This window comes from Meles meles, chromosome 7, assembly GCF_922984935.1.
Source record: "Meles meles chromosome 7, mMelMel3.1 paternal haplotype, whole genome shotgun sequence".
In the NCBI taxonomy this organism is placed as follows: Eukaryota; Metazoa; Chordata; class Mammalia; order Carnivora; family Mustelidae; genus Meles; species Meles meles.
Window position 1 is genome coordinate 14,193,116 of NC_060072.1, and position 25,001 is coordinate 14,218,116.

Below are 25,001 nucleotides of genomic sequence, written 5' to 3' on the forward strand. Positions count from 1 at the left end.
CAGTATGTTTTATAAGCCGGCATGTAGTTTATTCTTCTCCTAAACACTTCACTAGGGTGCAGGGCCTGGAGTTGCCATAGAAACACCTTTTAACTCCTCCCCATCCAGAAAGTAATACCAATCCCCAGGGTTTGAGGGGAGAAAGGCAAAAAGAGATACCTGTGGATGAGGAGAAAGGAGAGGGAAGACCATGGGGGTTCATTAGACAGAGCCAAATCGGGCATACGGTTCCCTTTACCCAGGAACATGGCACTCAGCCACAAAGAGAAAACAGCCAGGAAGGTTCTGGAAGAAGAAGCTGGTGGTCTGGCATGAGCATTTTTAATAGGCTACAGCGTTGATTGGTGGGGTCGTAAGGGCCAAGGAGAATGGGGAGCTCCTACACATTTCTTTCAGGGAGAGGACAGGCAGAGCTTCAAGCCAGACTGAAAACAGAAAGGCTCTTCAGCAAGGAAAACTGGGAGCCACCTACTGGACACCAGCAGGGTACTGTAAGGCAGCGGAGGTCAACAAGCAAGCAGTCCACATCCACACCTCCCATTTCGAAAAGCATTATCTCATCCCTACCACTAGTGCAGTGCACCAAACCCAGGCAGAACAGTTTTGGATTGGTGCCAGCATATCGAAATTTTTTTGTTGTTGTTTCCTTTTTATTTTCACTACCACAATGTTCTGGTCTTCGGGTACTTCCTAGTAACTTAGCTTTTCTCTGGGCAGTTTATCGAGGGTGGGGATTTGTTAAATCAGTCCAGAGAAATTACAAGAAACTTTCTGCATCAGCTCAGACCCACAGCTGGAAACCTAACAGTCAGTCAGTGCAACCATTAAAAGCAGGGTCTCCTTGCTGCTGTTTCCACTGCTCTCTGGTGAACTTCCAAGGTGAAAACCCAAAAGCCAAAGGCAAGAGGGAGTCATGAGGTCTCCCTCTCCCCACACACCAAAAAATCCAAGCGAAACCCAAGCCATTGCCCAGCAGAACAGGCTGCCCTGATTCCACCTGTCAGCCTCCTGGCCTCCTCACTGAGCAAAACCAGAGCTCACCTGTGGCAGCAGAAGCTCCCAGCACTGCTCAGGTGGGAATGTTACCAGTGGGGGGAGGAGGACAGACCAAGTGGAACTGGGGTGGGAGCAGTCAGAGGAGAAGGAAGAAAACCTTCCAGGCCTCAGGCAGCCCAGAAGAATCCTTCAGGCAATCCACAAACGGAGGGGCCAGCCGGATTCCCCCGGGGAAAGGGAAGGGTGCACAGCATGGGCCCCAGGAAACCTCTAACAAGGGTGACCCCAGGTCACATAAACACCCACTCCTGCCAACTGGACTGACCTTCTGGTCACCAACCTCCCTGACTTCTCCTAGGCTCAGCAGGGCCCCCCAGCAATGCCCCTCCCAACTTCGGCTGCCTCCCCTGCCAAGCTCCTGTCTCCTCCCCCTCCTCTCCTGCTGCACACTTGTGGAGGCCTTCACCCAGGACCCAGTGGAAAATTTTCCTTCTTCTTTATGACTTAAAACACACACGCTCCATTCTTCACCTCTGAATCGACACAGGCAGAGGGCAGCTAGACTATGCCCCACCCCACCCCAACCCGAGTACACACACACACACACACACACACACACACCAGGGGCCACTGGACTTGTATGCTTTATGAGCTGGAAAGGAGAGGAGAGATGTTTTCCAGCTGCTACTCCACCTCTGACCATCCAAACACAAGTGTCCGGAACACTCCCAAACAAGTTCTCCCAGGACACTTGCAAGGCCCTGGAGAAAAACTGGTTCTACCTCTTGTTGAGTCTCTAATCAAGACACCAAGTCCAGTTTGGAATTGTCACCATGATGCGACCCTTGGCATTTTTGTTCTTTTGGTGACAAATCTGTTTTCCACTGCTCATTCTCCCCCTCCCCACACACATTCAAGGAAAAAAAATAGCCTTCCTGTGAATTCTCACAGCTATGTGATAAGTGATCCCTCACACACGCCACCTCCTGCTTGCTATCAACACTCTCAAATACGGTTCCTCCGGGAAAGGGTCAACCTCACAGCTTTCTTCTCATTTCCCCCCTTAAATCCACTCAAACTTGGCAGTCCAAGAAACTCCCTTCGCCCTTGCCTGGGAGGTGGGAGTCTGGATTGGGTCTCAGTGAAAAGAATGAACTTCATGGGTGCAGGAGAAAATGCAAACTCAGAAAACTTTAAGATTCCCCTGCAACTTTGTGCACATGGCTGGCAACTTTTTAAAAACTACTGAACATCCCAGTACTTTAGTTAGTTGGCATTCTAAGTTTTAGGAATCCTCTTCCACCCTTTCCCCCCAGCCCTTCCTCTCGTGATAGTGAAAAAGGGAAATTTCCCAGATGTCAAAAGGACCAAGAGGGACCTCACGCCCTAAAAGGAGAGCAAAGGCTGCAAGGGGTTCACTCAGCCACTGCAGGTTTTCTCTGCAGGGCATCTGCCCCTTTATGCCATATCCTCCGACCGAAGAAACTGAGTTTCGCCACCCCACCCCAAGCTCAGGCAGAGAAAAGGAGCGGGGCTTGCCATGCCACCCGGAGCTGCGCCCCATTCCCGGCTGCAGCGCAAGAGCGGGCACCGCGGGGGCTCTGGCGGGGACACCCGAAGCGCTTACCGATGTCAGAGTTGCAGAAGGCGTCCTGGGGGTGGCTGGGCGAGCATGTGCACGCCTCGGCGCCCCAGTCCCCCAGGCTCCAGCTGCCCAGGAGCACGACTAGCCCGAGCCAGGGAGTCATTGCCGCTGCCGCTGCTGAGGCTGCTGCTCGCCTCTCCAAAGTTGTGCGCGCCGCTGGAGGGGCCGCTGCAGCCCGAGCTCTCCTGCTCCGCCGTGCGGGGCAACTTTGACCTCGGGCGCGCTGCCCCGGGAGTGCCCAGCCGGACGGGATGGGGCAAGGCGAGGCTGCCTCAGCGCTGGCGCACGACTCTGCGGGCCGGAGGTCTCTCCGGGCGAAGGAGCGGGAGCTGGGGCGGAGCAGGAGGAGCAGAAGGAGGAGAAGCTGTCTGAGCGCCCGCCCGCTGCCCGCTCTGCGCCGCTGCCGGGCGGCTGAGTGATATAGTGCGGGTCCCCCGGGCACCCCCTCTCGGGCACTCGGCGTCCGCCCCCTGCGACCAATGGCAGAGCCGCATTACCTCATCGGCCCTCCGAAAGAGGCGGGGCCGGGGGCGCGGGCCGACGGGGCGGGGCCGGGCCGGACCGTTCAGATCCTTATAGGGAATAATGCGGCTGTGGGCACCCGAGTGGGTGAAACGGAACGTGTCTTGAACCTACGCTTGCCGAATGGCCCCCGGAGCGGCGCTCCCGTGCCCCACCTCGCCAGTACCCTGACCACACATCCACCCTTCTGAGTACTTCTGACCCAAACCAAATCAACTGCCACCCACCACAGCACCAGGCCGTCCTCGGGTCACAGGGTCCTGGAGACCCTGCCTGCGCCTGGTGGAAAGGCTAGGGAAAAAGGCTAACTCTCCACCTTCTCTGGAAAGAGCAGGCTCAGAGGGGAAGGGATCAACTGACAACCTACACACCCACCCCGACCTTCCTGGAGGTGAGGACGCAATCTGCCCTTTGGAGCTGGCCATAAGGGACTGCTGTTTCCCCGGGGGGTCACCCAGAGTAAATTGTGAATTCAGCAAACGCTGTTCTGGATGTTGGATGAACAAAAAAATATTTGCTTCCATGAAAGTTTCAGGCAGTGCATCAGTGAATTCACCAATACACCGGGTAATTTCCTGCGGTGATGGTATCATGAAGACGCAAAATAGAGAATGGTTTAGAAATCACTGAGGGTTAATCCACTGAGCCGGCTCAGGTCATGATCTCGGGGTCCTGGGATCGAGCCCCGCATGGGGCTCTCTGCTCCGCAGGGAGCCTGCTTCCTCCTCTCTCTCTGCCTGCCTCTCTGCCTCCCTCTCTGCCTACTTGTGATCTCTCTCTCTCTCTGTCAAATAAATGAATAAAATCTTAAAAAAAGAAAAAAAGAAATCACTGAGGGGAGGGTGCGGTCACTATGGTTTTCTATGCGGTCACTATGGTCACTGCGGTTTTCTATGGGGTAGTGAGATAAGGTCTCTCTAAGGAGGTGACATTCTAGCTGAAAGTTGAGCAAGTAGAAGGAACAGGAGGAAATCTGGGAGGAGAGAACACCAATCAGGGTGAACAGCAAGTGTAAAGATCCTGAGCTTATTTGAAAAGCAGTGAGTAGAAAGGGCAGGAGGAACTAGTAATCCCACCAAGGCCAGACAAGTCTCCATTCTTCAGCAAAGAATTTGGGGGTGAATTGATCCAAAACTGGGGTAACTTACACCAGATTCTGGAGAACTATCCAGGATCTTAGACTACTAGCTATAATGGATAATTGCTAATAACTAACACTATGACTCTCATTATTAAGTAATATCTTGATTCTGCCTTATAGTTTCCATGCCACACCTCATTATATCTCACAAAAATTTTTTTCAATAGGAAAAACACAAAATACTATTCACACTTTCCAGATGAGGAAACTGGCACAGAAAGGTGACATGACTTGACAAGCAGCCAGGAACTCCATTCACTCATTTGCACCGGAAGAGAGACTTTATTTCCCTGGACTTCAGCAGTAATTAGCTGTCACGGTGCAGATGCCCTTTTGCAGCTGGAGTCTTCTGTCTTTCTATCTTTGTGTGTCTCTCTCTCTTTCTCTCCTAACTCATTCTGTTTAGAAAGAGACTTGAATGTTTTGGCTATAGATATGCAGAAAGTTTGGAACAAAATAATCCTCAGAAATGCAAATTCAACTTCTTTCTCAGAGACTCTGTTTACACCTCTGAGAAGTGACAGTGGGATGGCAGAAGCAGAAAAATTGATTGAAAATGGTATTTCCAAAAACATTTGTTAAACTCCTTTGCCACCGTGCCCCCCTTAATAATTGTAGCTATAAGGAAGGAATCAAGTTTCCACATTTTTCTGCCCTATCGCCTTCCCAACTTTTAAGCCCCTTTCCACCTTAACTCTAAATGTAGCCTGCCCCAGATAGATCTTTCCCTTTTTAAATGTTTTACTTCAGCACTTAACTCACTATTTCATAGAGTATAATTGTATTATTTCCCCAATCACATTAGAAATACTTTGAGACCTCAGATATGTGGCCACCCTCCTTTTTTAGCCCTCTGAATACAAAATAGGGTCCCAGGAGACTTGGGTGTGGGTATGGCCAGCAACCCATAGAGTCTGGAACAATGGACACTCCAAAGGCTCCAAGGATCCGGATTGAATGAGGGCATACTTGGTGGGATTTGAGAGTTTTGCTTATCCTTGCATGGTGCCAGTCATGTGGAAGGTTTTATAAGCCTTTCCAGACCAAGTCCACTTGGGATAAGCATCTTACGTGATAAAGGCCCTCTCTTCTCTTTTTTCTTTTCACTTTACAGTTTTGTCCAAAATGCCAGTATTTTCTCCAAGGGAAGTCTGCCTAGAACATGAGTATCAGGCAGGTAACTTTTGCTGAACTTCAAGCAGCAGGTTCCTTATAAGAAGCATCTGAGGCATTTGATTATGGCAACTACTTAATTATTAAGCACCAAGAGTAATCTGATTGTTTTTCCAGCTGAAAGGTAATGAAATTGCCTTTGGGTTTATTTCTTCTCGCTCCCCATCCTAAGCTGATCCATGCAGCATCTTTGGAGTTTAGCTTCCCTTTCAGTTGGGAAGTTCTTCCTAATATCTAACTCAAGCGACTCCTCTCTTCCCACCCAGGAGAATTCAGTTCAGTCCTCACCCTGAGGAAGAGAAAGAACAAGCTCCATGAATCCTTGTGAAGAAGAGCCTGACTGCCAAGGTCAGCCCATCCAGCAAGCAGACCTCACAGGCATCAGTCTGGATGCCATGGTGTCCTTAGACTTAATAATATATAAGAATTTCTTTTTCTTTTTTTTTTAAGATTTTATTTGACACACAGAGAGAGAGAGAGAGAGAGATCACAAGTAGGCAGGCAGAGAGAGATGGGGAAGCAGGCTCCCTGCTGAGCAGAGGGCTCGATGCGGGGCTCCATCCCAGGACCCTGAGATCATGACCTGAGCTGAAGGCAGAGGTTTAACCCACTGAGCCACCCAGGCACCCCAAGAATAACTTTTTCAAGACTATTTTATAAGCTGATGGATAGACCTGCGGCTAATGTTAAGAATGACTGTACCGGCTCTCCCACCTTCTCTTGACAGCTAAGAACAAGGATAGATTTGTAAACCTCAGAAGAACTGCAGAAGTTCCAAATCTCTCTGGGTTATCCTCAAACCTACCAGGCTGCCCTGATTTCCCCTTTCCTGGAACTTTTCTAGGGTAGGTGAGTTCATGTCCACCCCCTTCATATCAAGTTACAGGATGCTGGAATCTTTGAGAAGTCTCTCATACACATTTAGACGTCCTTTAAAAGGACCTCAGAGACTACCCATCCTAATTTTATAGGTGGGAAAGATAAGGGTCAGACAGGTGAGAAAATTGCCTCTCACGGTCAGCTCGTTGCTAAGCCAGGAGTGCTTTGCAGCTGCATGATTCCTTAGCTGGCTCTCTCCCATGCACTTGTGGACCTCAGTTTCCCCAGCCACAGTGCATGACCTAATGTTTGCACCCTAGTTGTGGAAACTCCAGCCACTCGTGCTCTGGAATTTGCATGACAGATCTGCAGATGAGTTTGTTTCAGAGTCTCTTTGTTCAGTGTGTAACACGTGGACAGTCCTGCATGTCACCTGCCCTCATTAAAATGTTCTCCGTCATGGCAATAACCACCTCTGAGCCAATCAGAACAAATACCACTCTATTCTCCTCAGAGGTTTATCTCCTGTGTATTTGTTTCCCTTTCTAAATTATTACTTAATACTTTGAAAACATTCCAAACATATTACTGCAAAGAAATCCATGAAACTTTATTTCTGGGGGACAGAGAGAGGCTGGGGTGGGGTGGGGGGAAGCAAAAGAACTGAGATCGGTTCCAAATGCTGTAGAAGAACAGTTGTGTGTGTGGACTAGTCACCTCATCTGTCCAGACTTCGATTTGTGTTTATTGGATGAAATCTATAATTTAATGGTCTTCAAGATTCCCCTCAGCTCAAAAAGTCTTAGGATTCCATGGGAAACTCTCAAGGACAAGGAAGGGAAGATAGATCTTTCCATTTAAACAGGTTTGAGACAAATCAAACATGCCCAAGACCAAAGTACATCCATCAGTCTCTCAATCAACACTTAGTGAGTTCCTATTCTGTTCTCTCTGTTCCCTCCTTGAAAACAAAGACTGTGCCGGTGAAGTATTAGGAGAGACTGAAGCTCTTGTTTCTGAGAGAGCCCTGTTTTTTGTTTTTTTTTAATAAGTTTTTTTGTTGTTGTTGTTTATTTTCAGCGTAACAGTATTCATTGTTTTTGCACCACACCCAGTGCTCCATGCAGTACGTGCCCTCCCTATTACCCACCACCTGGTTCCTCAACCTCCCACCCCGCCGCCCCTTCAAAACCCTCTGGTTGTTTTTCAGAGTCCATAGTCTCTCATGGTTCATCTCCCCTTCTAGTTTCCCTCAACTCCCTTCTCCTCTCCATCTCCCTATGTCCTCCATGTTCTTTGTTATGCTCCACAAATAAGTGAGACCATATGATACTTGACTCTCTCTGCTTGACTTATTTCACTCAGCATAATCGAGAGAGCCCTGTTTTAATTACTTGTTTATCTGTCTGTTTACTTCTTGGGTCATAAGCACTAAAAGGTCAGGAAATATGTCTTTTATTGTCTTTATATCTTATTTCCAAAATGCATTGAACTACTGTTGCAGTTTAAATAACGCCTCCTCTGGAAAGCCTTCTCTAATTCCCCTCCCCAGTCTTCATCAATCACCTGCAGTGTATTCCCACAGCACCCTGTCCTTTCTTTTGTACTACTTAGTTGACAAGAATGTGATTGTTTATCCATCGGTTTCCCTTCCTAGATAGAGGAAGTCCCTTGAAGACAGTGTTGGTAACAAAGAAGTCAGCAAGTATTGGTTGAAAGAGTCGAATTAATTGGTCCATAAGCCTTGGAGAGCTCACAGATCCCTATCCCTCTGACCAGTGCTAGGGGGCGCTATAAGCCAGAGAACACCCATTCCCTCAGCCTGTAGTCTCTGCCAGTCTCACCGAGAGGAAGGGAGAGGCAATTCCACACTAGTCACCCACTTTGAGTGGGTGAAACTAACCCCTCCCGTCTACAATGGCCACAAAGCTGTCAGTCAGTATCCCATCTGGGTCCGCAGCTGCCCAGCTCCTCCACCCCCAAGTTGGCCCCATGTCAACCCAAGGGGAGACATACTTTCAGGAAGCTACATCTTGTGACTCATGGGTTTGGGGAGAACTGGGAGATCTGGGAACACAGCAGACAATGCTGCGATCCCACTCTTTCGGGGCAGAGCTGGCCTCTGGAAATTAAATGAGAAGAAGGTGCTGACAAGACATTTGTCAGTTCTGTTGCCTCATCGGGAAGCACCTCTTTTCTTCCCTTCCTTTTCCCCTCTAGACCCTAGTCACGATGCCTTCCCCCAAACCCACAGCCCTCATCTGAAAGTCATTACATTCAAAATAGCCTTTTCCAAGCATCAGACAGCCCTGGTCCACCCATCACCATGAGCTCTGGCCAGACCCTCAGTGGGGCTGCTGCCCAGCCCTGGGAATTATGAACCTGAGATGGTAAGCACTTCTGGTTCTCTGTGTGTCTGGCACCAGCGGGGAGTAAACACCTTTTCTCATTTCCATCTGGAGCCAATTTCATGGCAGTAAAACTGCAAAACGTCTCTTGCCCTAGCTCCCAACTAGTCCTGCCATGGAGTGAAGACCCTTCAGTAAGAGTCTCTGGCTGCATTTACCTGAAACCTGGGCTTTTCATATTTCCTTCCAACCCCAGCTACTCCCAGGGATTCTTAAGCCAGAAAACACATGTGTGCTGTAGAGACATGTTGTACCCCATGTTTTCTGGTGGTGAGAGATGGGAAACAGAGTTAATATTTCATTCAGCTCTTGCTTTTAAAAGTTTTTTAAAATTATTTATTTATTTTTGACTATGTGCTCAGTCAATTATTTCTGTGAATGGTAATATAAGTGGAGGGAGACCTTCTCTTCCTCAGCCCTGTTTTAATGTCTTCCTTATGCTGGTGGAGTTCACATGTTTTTCCTTTAAAACTGAGTAGCTGCCTTGTGGTTTCTTTGAAGGTTGCACGTGCAGCTTTGCAGAAACGGTGCATGTGAGTGTCTCTGCTGGGTGCTCTCATGGCTTGGGAGGGAATGGGATGGACAGTATGGCCAGTCTCCTGTCCGATGGGGCTGGAGATTCTGTTTCTGGCAAGGCACTTGAACTCTCTTCAACAGAACCTGCTGAAACTGAAGTTGACCTCTCCTGTGTGATGGGGATGGTCCAAAGAGCATTTGACACTGTTGACCACATCCTTCTTCAAACTTGGCTGCTGAGACTCTAGTCTCTCTGGGTTTTCAATTTCCACCTCTCCAACTGTACCTTCTCAGTCTTCTTGGCAGACTCTTTGGACTCCTCTTGTCACTGAAATGTGGGTGTTTCCCAGTTTTCTGTCCCTGGCTGCCTTCCCTTCCCTTTTAGCCTCCACACTCTCCCTGGCTAATTCTCTGCCCTGGTTCTAGCTACTGCTCTGCTGTGTGCACAAGAATGGGCACTGCAAGCTGCAGTGTCCTCTGAGCTACAGTCTATAGCCAGCTTCCCCTTGGATAATTCCACCTGGAGGTCCTTCATCACCTCTTCAGATTCCACTGTCTTTCCCCTGATACGATGTTACCCATCTGCGCCAAGGGCACCACCTTTCACCAAGTCCTACAGATTCTCACTCCACACATCTCTTCTTACCCTCCTTTCTCCCCATTCTCACCATTTCTGCCTTGGATCAGGCCCATGTAGATTCTTTGCTGACAGTTTCAATAGTCACATAATTCGTCACCCAGTCCAGAGTCTTTCCATGTCAAATGCAACTTTTGCCCTGTTGCTCATGTGAAGTTTTTTAAATATAAATGTGAAATCATGCTGTCCGTTGCTTAAAATGATTTATTTGTCCTCCATGGCTTTCTGAACGGAGTCTTAAACTCCAAAGAAAGCCATATGAGGCCCTGTGCTGTGATCTGGCTCTTCCCAGGGTCCCACTTTAAGAGGCCATTGGTGTAGAATCCAATGTGATTGCTACCCCTGTAGTTATGCAACAGAAGGCCCTGTGCTAGCTTATCTCTCCAAACCTATGCCCTCATTCCCTCCTCCTAACCCAACCTGAAGTTCTAGCTGTCAGTTTCCTGTCTCTAGGGCTTATTCACACTATGCTCTTTGCCTGGAATCCACCCTCAACCCTCCTCCATCTCATCTGTAAGGATTCTTATCTTTTAGGATTCAGCTAGAGTTACCACCTCATGGATGTTTTTCTGAGCCTCCATCTTCCTCAATAGAATTGACCTCCACTCCTTGGCTTCTCGTCCCTCATTCCTTTCCCACACACACCATACACTCCAGATTTCCACCAGTGCTTCTCACATTCTGTTGCCCCCAGTGGTTGATAGGTCTTTCTCTCCTCTAGACAGCGTCTGGGGAGCCTAACACAGAATCTGCGCATCATAGGCTCTTGCCAAATATTGAAAGAATAAATTAACTAATAAGTAGCAGAGAAAATAAAGAGGGAGGTGATCAGAGTATTACCTTCACAAATTCACCATTATAGAGGTTCTAGAATCTAGCTTTTTAAGTCAAGAAACTCCTCTGGGTTCAGTTCCCGGACTTGATCAGTCCCAGGGATACTATGATTTGTAAGAGACCAGCAAGCCAACCATTGTCTTTGCTTCTAATGAAGTATTTAATTGTCACATAGGTTAGGGCACTCATATGTGACCCCCCCATATTTTCCTCCTTAGAATCAGAGGACTTTGTGTGAGGCTAGTTTCTCATCAGAAGGTTGCTTTGTTGTGTATGGAGTCAGAACAAAGGAAATGAGGTCATTATAAGGAAGGCTTTTCAGCTGAGATACTATAGAATTCTCCTCAATGAACTGAGGTGCAGGCTTTGTCATGGGAGTGATAATGTTCACACCTACTGGCAAGAGCCCCTCTTGCTAGAAGTTAACAATGCCAGACACACATTGCCAACTTTGGAATCTTTGGTCTTTCCATTTCTCTGCTCCAAATTTGCCACTCTTCCCTTCTTCCACCCAGACTTTTCTGCTCTGAGAATCTTACAATCCATTTGGTTTCTGTGTTTTAGATTATGTGACCATTCAATGATTCCTTCCAGCCAACTAGTTTGAGTTCTAGATTTTGAATTTTCCCCTTACTGTGTCTCGATCTGCTACCACAGATGGCCAAGCACATGTGTGGTGTGTGAATTTATGACTTCAGAGCTCAGAAGATAAATAGCCTTCTTTCCAAGTTGTGGGTGGCCTCTTCATTAACATTGCTCCACTGACAATCTTTATTTGCTTCACAACTTGTTTGTCATGGTGTGGTTATCAGGTCTTTGGAGGAAAGGGACAGGATTCTCTCCTTTCATCCTTGCTTCCTGCAGATATTCCCCCAGACACTAATTAAGTGTCCACTGCTCCACACTAGGTGCTGGAGATCTAACAGTGAACAAGGCACAGTCCTGCCCTCAAGGAGTTCCCAGTCTCATGGGAGAGAAAGACATGAAAACAAGAGTGGGTCGTACAGACTACAACAGGAGAATCAAGTGTCCTGTGAGATCACAGCACTGGATCACCCAATGAGGGAGTGGGAAGATGTTTGGGAACCCATATTATGGTAAGAGCTAGGAGAGAACTGTAGGTCACCAAATCCAAACCTTTCATTTTCAGATATGGAAAAAGGCCCAGAGACGTGAGCATTGGATTATTGACAAAGGCAAGACAAGAAATCAGACCCTTTAGTACTTCATCATCTTTGACTGAAAGGTTATTGACAAAGGCAAGACAGGATTATTGACAAAGGCAAGACAAGCAATCAGACCCTTTAGTATTTCATCATCTTCCCATCATCCAGTCTTCTCTAATTGAGTATAAGTAATTATTTCCCTGCCCTGTAATATGTAATATGGTAAGCTGAACTATGTAATTCATATGTAATAAAAATATTTCTAAGACAAGAAAAAGGGAAGGGGACTCACATTAGTTGAGTACCAGCTATGAACAAGTCATTTCCAATACAGTATTTTCTTCAATCCTCACAACCCTTGATAATAGGTATTATTTTTTTTCCTTTTTTTAAATTAATTTTTAAAATTTTTAATAAACATATAATGTATTTTTATCCCCAGGGGTACAGGTCTGTGAATCGCCAGGTTTACACATTTCACAGCACTCACCATAGCACATACCATCCCCGATGTCCATATCCCCACCACCCTCTCCCGACCCCCTCCCCCCAGCAACCCTCAGTCTGTTTTGTGAGATTGAGTCTTTTATGGTTTTTCTCCCTCCCAATCCCATCTTCTTTCATTTTTTCTTTTCTACCCCCTAAAGCCCCCGCATTGCATTCCACTTCCTCATATCAGGGAGATCATATGATAGTTGTCTTTCTCCGATTGACTTATTTCACTAAGCATAATACCCTCTAGTTCCATCCACGTCGTCACAAATGGCAAGATATCATTTCTTTCTTTTTTTTTTAAAGCTTTTATTTATTTATTTGACAGACAGAGATCACAAGTAGACAGGCAGGCAGAGAGAGAGGGTGAAGCAGGTTCCCTGCTGAGCAGAGAGCCAGATGCGGGACTCGATCCCAGGAGCTTGGGATCATGACCTGAGCCGAAGGCAGAGGCTTAACCCACTGAGCCACCCAGGTGTCCCAAGATATCATTTCTTTTGATGGCTGCATAGTATTCCATTGTCCATATATATACCACATCTTCTTTATCCATTCATCTGTTGATGGACATCTAGGTTCTTTCCATAGTTTGGCTAGTGAGGACTTTGCTGCTATAAACATTCAGGTGCACGTGCCCCTTCGGAGCACCACATTTGTATCTTTAGGGTATATACCCAGTAGTGCAATCACTGGGTCATAGGGTAGCTCTATTTTCAGCTTTTTGAGGAACCTCCACGCTGTTTTCCAGAGTGGTTGCACCAGCTTGCATTCCCACCAACAGTGTAGGAAGATTCCCCTTTCTCCGCATCCTCGCCAGCATCTGTCATTTCCTGACTTGTTAATTTTAGCCATTCTGACTGGTGTGAGGTAGTATCTCATTGTGGTTTTGATTTGTATTTCCCTGATGCCAAGTGATGTGGAGCATTTTTTTCATGTGTCTGTTGGCCATCTGGATGTCTTCTTTGCAGAAATGTCTGTTCACGTCCTCTGTAATAATAGGTATTATTTTATGTCTGTTTTATAGTTATGAATACTGAGGCAAAAACAATAACTCAAAAAAATATATGCACTCCTGTGTTCACTGCCGCATTTTTACAACAGCTAAGACATGGAAACAACCTAAGTGTCCACTGATGGATGAATGGATAAATTAATTGTAGCATACACCCACCCCCCCCCACACACACATACACACACACGGGAATATTATTCAGCCATAAAAAAGAAAGAAATCTTCCCATTTGCAATAACATGGATGGATCCCAAGGATACCGTGCTGAGTAAAACAAGTCAGAGAAAGTCACGTACCATATGATCTCTCTTATCTGTGATATTTAAAAGCAAACAAAACAAAAAATCAACTCATTGATAGAGGGAATGGGACACAGATATTGGGGTGGGGGGAAATAGGGGAAGGGCGTCAAAAGGTAAAAGAAAAAACAGAAAAATGAGGCACAAAGAAGTTAAGTGCATGTTCAGTTTCTTACAAGCATGATAGAGGCAGAGCTGTGATTCAGACCCAGTGGTCTCTTTCCAAACCAGTGCTATTTCTGGAGCCTGAAAATCACTATACCCTCAGGGTCATTGGGACTTTCTTTGAGGGCTCAGAACTCATGATCATTGTTAGAACCAAGCAGAAGGAGTCACAGTACCTCCTACTGAGGGCTGGAGAGGGACTTTAATCACCTCTCAGGTGAGATGCTTCTCTTGTTTTGCCTGGTTAGCAGTGGAGAGAAGGCAGGAGCAATCACAGAGCAGGCAATTTCTGCGGGTGTAGGCGTGCCCTTTCTTACTCAGAATTTGGATAGATTCCATAGGAACATTACATTTGTATTACAAAGAAAGGGCCCTGAATCTAGAAGCAAGCTGATAGAAAATTGCTCGGTACATTTTTAACAACCATTGCCTATGGCTTCATATCCTCTTGAAATTTCAAGCATGAGATTGAGGCATTGTGCCACGTTTTTCTTCCAGTTCTGCAACATACAATATCTGGGTGACTATAAGTAAATCCGTGAACCCCCTTTCTTCAAAAGTAAAACCAAGGAGGTTAGACTTAATGATCTCTCGAAACTTCTCAGGGAAATATTTTGGGAGGAGACTGACAAAGGGGTCAAGGACCAAGGCCGGTGACATCAGTAAAACTGGGTTTTCATCCTTCACTTTTTCACCATGACCTTGAACAAGTTCCTTAACCTCTTGGAGCCTCAGATGTCTAGTGGTAAAATGGAAGGGAGATTCATACCTCCTAGGATTTTCATGAGTATCAATGAGGTATGGCGAGTAAGGCACTTGGCACAGTATCTGGCACATGATAAATTCTCGCTGAGAACCTAGATGCACCAGAGTGTGACCCTATAGGTGTAGGGGTGAATGAGGCCTCTGCCTTCAAGTAACCTGCAGTCTAATGATCTGGGTCGATTAAGGTTGAGATGTTCCCATATCCCCTTCGACCATGTAAGTAATACCCAAAGAAGGGATGGGGTAAAAGGAAGAGGAAAAGAAAACAACAACAATAACAAAAAAAAAAAAAATGGTAATAATAGTGAGTTCTTACAGAGTACCTACTGGGTGCAACAAGTTCTTCTAAGCAGTTTGCATATATTAATTCATAGCAAAAACTGTGAGGTAGATGGAATTATCCTCACCATCCCTGTTTTCAGATATGGAAACAAAGTTACGGAGAGCTTATGTAACTTGCTCAAGGTGACATGGTCAGGATGCTGCAGTGCTGGGATTTGAAGCCAGAGCAGCCTGGCTCAAGAGTTTATGCTCTTAACCACCCCACTAGTTTCCTTTTTCCCAGGGAAGGTGAGCATGCAGAAAGTAACAAGTATACAAAATGGCAGACACCCAGTGCCTGTCACCAGTGTGTCTTCTTTCCCAGAACACCTCGTACCCACAGATCAAAGGGTGGGAGAACCTGAATCAGATGTGGTCCCTATTGGAAGAGACACGTAGTAGGGCAGGGAGCACCTCTGTAGACCCTCCTGGAGAATAATACTCAATGGGTTCAGTGTGATTTCCAGTCCTTAGGATGAGCACTGAAACTGGTGAATCAGAACACTTGTTCAAGTCCCATCTTGTCCATCTACCAAGTTTCTCTCTAGCTTATATTTACACTCTGTAAAAGGAAGGCAAATATCTAATTCACAGAGGTATTTTTCAAGGGTTAAGTAATAAAAACCTGAGGACTTCCTATTTGCAGGCCCTGTTCTATGTACTTGATAGATATAAATCTACTTAACTTCCACAACTCTATGAGGTAGAGGCTGTTACATGCCCATTTTACAGAAAGGAAAGCTGAGGCACAGAGAGGTTCAGCAACTTAGCCAAGACCACACAATTAATAAGTGGTGGAACCAGAATTTGAAGTTCAGAGTCCAATGCTGAACATCTCATCACCTCTCTGTACTCTGATGAACAGTCAAAAACATTTTATAAACACTAAATGGTATTGTTGCTCTATTCTCATATCCATGTCTTGGGTCTTTGTTCTGCTATTTCCTTGCCCTGGAGTGCCTTTCTTCCTCTCACCTGGAGATCTCTTACTTGTCCAGAGCTGAAGAGTGGGCTTTGAAACACCCAGAGGCATGATGAAACCAGCTCACCCTGGCTTATGAGAGCCCAGTTGTTAGATTTCCTGGAATTTTTCGAGTCAGTTGTTAAACACAGCCATTATTAAAAATTTAATTATATTGACTTATAATCAAACAAGTTATATTAGAAATGTGGTAATGAATACTTAAAACTCATCACTTCCTAATTATTTCATATTATATTCTCATCTGTGGTCTTGAGGCTATGCCTACCTACTGTCTGCAGTGGAGCTATTGTATCATGGTGAGCTGCTACCAGTGACATCCGCTGGTGACTTAAAATTGGCCATGATGGGAGCATTTATGCCACAGCAATCGGCAGATGCCACAAGTCGGGCTTTTTGTCCTGGAGAGCTGGTTGGTAAATATTCACCTGTACACCGCTGTCATTTCCTAGCTGTATATTCTTGGACAAGTAATCTTCTTGTGCCTCAGTTTTCCCATCTAATAAAGTAAGGACAGCATTAAGTGTCTATCTCACAGAATTGGGAGGAATAATCAAGATGATACGTGGGAAAGCTTTAGCAGAATGCCTGACACAGTGTCAGCCATCAATGAATGACCACTATCAGTATTAATATTAAGACAATATTATTATTAGGCATCATCTCCTACAAGTGGCCTTTCCTTCCACCCAAGCTCGGTGCCACCCACAAAGGATGAACTCTGACTTGATATTCACTACACTACTTTGGGACTGTCTGTTTCAGTGGCATTTTCCCTCTTTAGAAAGTGAGCTAATGACAGAGGTGAATTGAGTTTTCTCTTCTGAGCACTTAGCCCAATGCCTGACACTCAGTAGGTCCTCCATAAAACTGGTAGATTAAATTATTAGTGAGGGAAGAGTTTTAGAAGTACTGAGAAAGATCACTGAAAGTCAGAATTAGGAAACTTGAAAACTTCTCTAATCATATTACAAATTTTAAAGAAATTCTTCACATCCTAGCATTACCGGAATATTCTGCTTAGGGTTCATGTGTTGGGAGTACCTTATAATGAGGTCGTTTTGGAATTTAAAAAAAACTAAAACCCCCTGATTGGTCCCCAGATAGACCCACCACATGCTGAACTTTGCTTTATAATGAAGCTCTCAGGGTACATGATATGGAACCCCTATAATAGTCTTAACATGTCAAGTAGGGATATGACCAGTAACTTTCCAAACTGCTTGAAGGTAGCTGGAACTGCCTCTGCCTCAAGTATTTAGAGAAAAAAAAGATCTTGATGTCACATCAACAAACTCTGAAAGAGATTGCACATACCTGGAGTGCTTTTCAAGGCCTCGGAGCCAGTGATTGGAGGCAATTTCGGGGGGAAATGATGGGAGAGGCTGAAGGCATGTTGAAAAATCATTTTTTGTCTGTTGTTCCTTTGTATGAACTGGTTGCTGGCTTATGCAACGCCCAGTAATTAAAATGGCTGGAATGCTTTGCATTTTTACAGCAACGTGAAGGCGGCTTGGAGGCCTGGAGCTAGAGCCAGATGGAGGGGGGCCCAGTGATCCTACCCTGGCTGCCCCTTGGCCTGGCAGGGGTGGCTGACATCTGCCTTGAGGTGGAGAGTGTGGCAGTGGGGAGGGAGGAAGTCAGTGCAGCTAAAAGTAGCTCCTGCTACTCTCCCCCTCCTCTGGGCAGGTGCATCCAGATGCACCGCCCTAAATGAAGATATGCACAGACCACCCACCTTCTAGAAGTCTATAATGATTAGTGGTGCTGCCTAGGAATGATAAACAATGATAAAGCTATCCTTTATTAAATATCTATGCTGTGCCAGGTTCCATACTCATAATATCGCATATATTATCTGCCTTCATAACATGAAAAATCAGATGTCATTCTTCTACTTAAAACTCTTTATAAATCCCTAGTGCATTTAAGATGAATTCCAAATGCTTCACCCTTTCAAACCTAGTGTGCTGTAGTCCCTGTTCTCATTGCCCTTATATCCCCCACCCTCCCACACGTTTACTGTGTTCCCGCCATGCTGGGAACATCCTTTCACCAAGCCGAGCTCTGTCCTTGCTCCAGGGCTCTCCTGCCTCCTCCCTAGGCCTTCCTCATGTCTTGTCAACACCAGCTCTTTCTTATTCAGCTTCCAGCTCAGACATTTGTCACTTTCTCGGAGATATCTGCCATGACTGAAGTAGCACAACCATCCCCAGTCACTCATGGCGCCCATCACCCCATTTTTCAGATTTTTTTTTTCAGTATTTATCATTATCTGGAAAAACCTTATTTGCTTATATGTTTATTCATTGTCTTTTCCAACTAGAATGGAAGTTACTTGAGGGTGGGGCCCTCATCAGTCTTGTCCACTAATATATCTGTAACACCTAGATCAGTGTCTAGTCAATATCTATTAGGATAATGGATCTTTGCAACAACTCAGCAAGATAGATGTCATTGTCCCCATCTTCCAGATGCAAAAACTCAAATTCAAGGAGATTAAGTCATTTGTCCAAGGTCATCCCCTAAGAACTGATGTCACCAAGGTCTGCCTAATGCCAGAATCCATGTTTTGGGATAAGTATGCACAATCTTCCCCCATGGACATCTACTTTAGAAAATAGTGGAAAGATGGTTTCTGTATTTCAAGAGAAGGAACCAGGACTCAAGGCTAACTATTAGCCCTTTAGTCGTATAATGATGTTGGCACCAAGAAATAAGAATGTAAGCGCTTGAAGGGGACCCATGATACTGGTGTTCTAATCTAAGTCTTGCAACCTGTGTGACCTTGGATGCACTCATTATCCTCTCTGGGTACTATCTGGAATCTGCAGAGAGTTTCTGCTTTTGCTTCCGCAGGGGACAATTACATGACTGTGTAAAGGCCCAGCACTCCAGCATCTCTTTCATGCCCTGGGATGGCAAGGCTGCTGTCCCCATGGATCACTGGAGTGGAACTCATACCCTGGGGGAAGGACCTCGCTGTCCCTGACCATGGGCCTGTGCCTGCCTGGGGGTTACTTCAGGAATAAGCAGCTGGATTAAGAAGCTGGCTTTTAAAGCCTTTAGGGGTGTTGGAGGATGGGCAAAACATGGCTAAATGAGAATGTCACCACTGCTCCTATCACTGTTCCAACATTGCGTCCCTGAGGGTCATCTCAGGGACCTCAAGGTCCCTGAGAAAGCCTGACCACCCAGTCTGGCCTTTTAAGCCTTGGGGTCTGCCCCAGTCTTCCTCCCACTAGACTTCGTTCTCACTAAACAGAATCTGCACCTTCCTTATCGTGACACAAGTTGTATCTTCTTCCCACCATTGGCTCTTTCAGAGGTGTTCTATTTTGATATAATTCCAACTTACAGAAAGGTTGCAAGAATAGTTCAAAGAATTACCAGAGACCTTTCACCCAGATTCCCCAAGTGTTAACATATACTTCATTTCCTCTTTCCCTCCTTCACTTCTTCCTCCCCTCTCTCTCACACACACTTGGAGACACACACACACACACACACCCATATACAATTTAAGAGTAAGCTGCGGAGATGATGCCTCTTTACCTCTAAATATTTCAGTGTTCATTCTCTAAATGCAAGGGTGCTATCAGCTTTGAAGTCCAGAGAAAGTCAGTCTCTGGAAATCAGCCCCTGGGGCTTGCATTCCAAACCTCAACTCTACCTGTCACTAACTGTATGCATTTATGCAGAAGATATCACTTCTCAGCACTTCAGCTTTCTGATCTATAAATGGGGAACACTATGAGCACCTGACTCATAAGACCAATGGGAGAATTCATGAGACACCCCATTTTGATGGCTCAGCACTGTGCTCAGAACATGGAAAGTAAAAGTGCAGAGCATGTAAATGGGGCAGTGTTTTGCTAGAATGCTTTGGTTCTTTTCTTCTTTGAAGTTGTTTGGATTCCTTGGATTTCTCCTTCCCTTTCAGGCCAATTCTCATAAAAATAGCAAGACAGGTGCTGTCATTGACTTGGCCCTTATTTACTGAGCACCCATGCTGGGTCTGACCATACTCTGGGTACTGAGATACAGCAGCAGACAAGACAGGTGTAGTCCCTGGCCTTTGAGCCCGTATTTGCATGATGGAGACAGACACTGGACATGGGAACAAATAGATGAACCATTTCAGTCATTAAGTGCCATGAAGAAGGTAAAGCCGAGTGACTGGGAGCTAGGGAGCATGCAAGGAACTCCTTTAGTCGGGGTAACAAGTGAAGACTTCTCGGATAAGGTAAAAAAAAAAAAAAACAAAAAACAAAACAAAAAAAACTTCGACTAGATACTTTTAAAAAATTTTTTTTTTATTTATTTGAGAGAGAGATCACAAGTAGGCAGAGAGGCAGGCAGAGAGAGAGAGGAGGAAGCAGGCTTTCCACTGAGCAGAGAGCCCGATGCGGGGCTCAATCCCAGGACCCTGGGCTCATGACCTGAGCTGAAGGCAGAGGCTTTAACCCACTGAGCCACCCAGGCACCCCACGACTAGATACTTTTAATCTAAGAAGATGCCTTCGGAAAAATATCAGACACAATTTCATTGCTCAGTAGATGTTCTCCTTATGAGTGAGTGCAAGCTAGGATACGTGAGAGTTTTAAATCCTCCCATAAGAACACAATGATGGGAGCACGCCCTTCTCTACCATGTGTTTGGAGCCATGCACTTTCCATATGTTATCCCATCACCCTTCCTGAACTTGTGAAGCAGGTGTCATTGGCCTCATTTAATAGACTGAGGTTCAGAGAAGCAAGTTCATTTTCCCAAAAGCAAAGAGAACATAAGGAGGGAACCCTCTGACAGCGCATGTCTCCAAAACTCCACAATGGCAACCTCTTACTACTCCCAAGTATGAAGATAGCAGGTTTTAATTTGACAGAAGAGAGCTGGTATTGGAAGGCATGGTTCCAGCCCTGGCTCTGCCACGTATGAGCCGTGGGGTCTGGTAGAACTGTCCATTACATGGAGTAATACTGACTGCTCCCTCACATCCCCTCCAGTTTTAACAGGTGAGGTCACCTGTTGGTTTTTTTTTTCTTCCTCTGACTCCCTTTTCCTGGAGAAAATTAGCACAAAAAGAAAAGAGAATTAGGAGGAAAAGAGAGAGCTGCAGGTATCACCCACCCCAAGTAATCATTCCTGGAACTGGAGAGCGGGTCTGGCTCAGAGGCAGCACAGAAGGGGGACATGAGACCTCTGCCTCCCAACATCCAGCCCAGTACTTTGTACACAGCAGTAGGGCCTCCCATCCTGCTCTCATAGGAACTAATGCCAAGAGGGAGAGATCCCTCACATCCCCTCCAGTTTTAACAGGTGAGGTCACCTGTTGGTTTTTTTTTTTTCTTCCTCTGACTCCCTTTTCCTGGAGAAAATTAGCACAAAAAGAAAAGAGAATTAGGAGGAAAAGAGAGAGCTGCAGGTATCACCCACCCCAAGTAATCATTCCTGGAACTGGAGAGCGGGTCTGGCTCAGAGGCAGCACAGAAGGGGGACATGAGACCTCTGCCTCCCAACATCCAGCCCAGTACTTTGTACACAGCGGTAGGGCCTCCCATCCTGCTCTCATAGGAACTAATGCCAATTGGGAGAGATGGAACTAAAGCCACACTCACATAGTGCGCAAATAATGCCTTTTGTGATCTGCTGTTCAATTTCAGGAACTCCTTTTTCCAGTAGGCCACTGACATATTTGAACTTCCAAAGTATGGTGAATGTGGGAAAGTTACTGTGGTTGACGGTTTTAGTTACCTTTTGCTGCATGATGATATTATCCCACCTTTAGTGGCTTGCATCAAACAACACACATTTGTTATCTCACGGATTCTGCGGGTCAGGAGTCCAGGCATTGTTTTGCTGGGTCCTCTGCAAGGCCACAGTCAAGATGTTAGCCCAGGGAGGTAGAATGTACTCCTTTGCTCACATGACTATTGGCAACATTCAGTTCCCAGTTTCTCTCTGGCTATGGGCTGGAATTCACCCTTGGGTCCTTGCCATGTGACCCCATAGGCAGCTTATTATATGGCAATTTGATTCTTCAAAGCCATCAGGAATGCCTCTCCTCCTAAGACAGGCATTGCTGTCTTATACACTGTGGTCATGCAGGCATAATCACATACATCCTTTCTCCTTTGCCATATACCATTGGTGGGAAGCTTTTCATAGACCCTGTCCACACTCAAGGGTGGGGAGGGATTATGTAAGAATGGGAATACCAGGAGGAGGGGATCATGGGAGCCACACTGGCTCACCTTCCAAACAGAGTGATCAGAGTGTTGGAAGCCCTGGAAAACATGGGTACAGGGAACAGTTGAAAGCACTTGAAATGTTTAACCTGGGGAAGAAGAAATACTGACAAACACTGAGGACTTTGTGTAGATCAGTTCACTTAACCCTTATATGACCCTATAAGGTAGATACTGTTATGCTCATTTTATAGGTAAGAAAACTGAGGCACTAATAGTTCAAGCAACATGCCAAGGTGACACAGCTATTAAATAGTATTGCTGAGAATTGAACCAAAGCAGTCTGCTTCCACGGTTCATGTCCAGTAAGGACAGTCAGTCATTGGAAGATGAGGTTGAGTTCTACCCAAAAGACTTCAGGACCAAAGGTTAGAAGTTATTAAGTGGTAGATTTGGAGCTTGTGATGATAAAAAGCAAGTAAAGCTGTGGGTTCTGATGAAGTTTGATCTCCAAGTCATGGGGGAGTGAGAGGTGTTTCAACTGAAGGCTGCCCAACTGTATCTCAAAGATAGTGTGGAGGGGATTCCTGAATAGTAAAGAATGCTGGGCAAGATATCCTTTAAACTGGCTTTAAAGAAGAGAATTAAAGAAGATTTTTAAACTGCAACTTGAGGGCAGCTGGGTGGCTCAGTTGGTTAAGCGACTGCCTTCAGCTCAGGTCATGATCCTGGAGTCCCAGGATCGAGTCCCACATCGGGCTCCCAGCTCCATGGGGAGTCTGCTTCTCTCTCTAAACTTCTCCCCTCTCATGTTCTCTCTCTCTCTCTCTCTCTCTCGCTCAAATAAACAAATAAATAAATAAAAAGAGTTAGGATTTATAATTACTAGATCCTAATGATAATATTGTTTTAAAAAAAAAAATAAATAAACTGCAACTTGAAGGCCAGATTTGGTCCACCGATGGATTTTCTTTGGTTTATGCACACTTTTGTTTTCTTTTCTTTTTTTTATGTAATTGGCAATTTTTCAAAAAAATTCAGATTTCCAACTTCTCCTGAAAAACCAGAAGCTCTGAGTCCACATTGCCAGGGCATACTAAATAGGTGCTGAGGAGCACCTGTGCTGGGTAAGCTAGGCAAATGTGCTTTCACACACCACAATCCCCAGCACTCCCTGTTGTCCCTTCAACAGTGGCTATAGGTCTGTCATTTCCCACACTGGCCTGTTTCAAGGCCCCGGCCCCGCCATAAACTCCTAAGCCAAACATTCAGGTTATACAGACCATGCTCACAGGAGGAAGTAAAGGAGGAATTAGGTCTTAGGGACTAGGTGAGTTCAGCCAACATAGGAAGGGAGCAGAGGACAAAAGTTTCAGGGGCTCAGCCTCTGCTGTGAACTTACACGAAACTCCTCACCTTACTGGGAGAGACCAATTCTGGTCCCACTGGTCCTTTTGGAGGATCTAGTGAGATCCTGGAGAATAGGAACAACTAACTCCTAGACATCTTTTGGAGCCCAGATCCGTAGACTCAGGGAAGCCAGATTTTTTGTGTTAGAACTACAAGGAACTACAAGACCTGATAATCCATTTGTTTTCTTTCTTATCAGGGAATTTGCCTTCAGAAATAGTTTTAAGGTGGGGGGGGGAGCCCAACCTTTGTGAAAATAGGAAGGGGAGAACTCATGGAGGGAAAGCTTTGCTGTGAAGTAGAGTTTTTCACTGATGCTTTTTTGTTCTGTTTATAAAAAGAAAGCTATTCTTCAAGAGAATGAAAAGGAAAAGGAGGGAGGGAAATGTATTCTGCTGGAAATCTTTTAGGAACTTTAAATCTCTGCCTAAGAATCCCAAGACAGCCCCTGGAGAAAGGAAAATGCATCAGAAAAGGACCCAAGAAACCTTCAGATAGCAGTCGTGCCTTAGCCCCACCTCAACCCATCACAGCCATGTGGGGCAAACACAGTATCATAATCCCCCTTGATAAGTAGGGATACTGAAACCCAGAGAGGTAGGGTAACTTGCCCAAAGTCACACAACCCATCAGTGGCAGAGCCAGGATGCCTCTTGTAGTCTTACTTTAAGACTTGTGCTCTGAACCATGACCTGGTTGGACCCTCAAGGACTGACTGAGCAGGTGCATGGGAAAGGCATCATGGTAGGTACCAAAAGAGTGAGAGGGAGGAGGAGGGAGGCTTGAGGAAAGAATAAGACCCTAGCTGAGTCTTCCAAGCTAGTCCACTTTCTGGCTATGGGACCACAGGCAAGACTGTGAGCAACTGCGTCTTACGTGTCTTGGTAGTTCCAGTGCCTTATACAATTAAAAGACAGTTTATGGAAGGAGAGAGGGAGGAGGTAAGAAAAGAAATAGAAGCAATAACTAATAATTAGAATAGCAGCTAGTTCTCATCAAGTGTTTATTAGACCAGATACTGTAAAGTGCTTTACACACATTATAGCATTTAATCCTCATAATAACGCCCCTATGGTGTGGTTAATATTATTACTTCCATTTGAAGGATAAGTAAGAAACTGAGGCACGGGAAGCTCAATAGCTTGTCCAAGGTCATGATGCTGGTAAATTGGAGATCCAGGATTCTGAACAGGAAGTGTAATTGTAGTGCCCAGCCTCTTAGCCAGTAATGAAAACAGTAAATATTTGAGGTCAAGTTGTAATTCCTCCCATTTGCAGGGTATTTGGTGGATTACAAAACTCTTTGTGGTGAGGTTTCCAAGGGTGGAGATGGGAACAGAAATTTCCGGTGATTTCTAATGAGACTTAGCCAGTGATTCTTACCTAACATTTAGGTGCAAAATGCAAGGCATGCAGAGATGGGAAACAGAAACCAGAGCGGCTGGTGGTGCACTGCTCGAAGGCCCTTTAGGGGCCTTGTCAGGCACAGGTCCCTCTTGTACAGCCATA

The 25,001-nt window shown here is 45.7% G+C and overlaps 2 protein-coding genes across 3 annotated transcripts in view; one reads left to right on the plus strand and one right to left on the minus strand.

Moving 5' to 3' along the window:
* The window catches only part of TIMP3 (TIMP metallopeptidase inhibitor 3), a 57,010-nt gene extending 53,947 nt beyond the window's left edge, over nucleotides 1-3,063 (minus strand). Inside the window, exon 1 of the mRNA XM_046011484.1 lies at nucleotides 2,624-3,063. Within this exon, the coding sequence (XP_045867440.1) occupies nucleotides 2,624-2,744 (121 nt within the window). The 5' untranslated portion in view covers nucleotides 2,745-3,063. The remainder of the gene's footprint in view (nucleotides 1-2,623) is intronic.
* SYN3 (synapsin III) overlaps nucleotides 1-25,001 on the plus strand; it is a 462,269-nt gene that overhangs the window by 213,828 nt on the left and 223,440 nt on the right. The gene's annotated exons all lie outside the window — the stretch shown is intronic.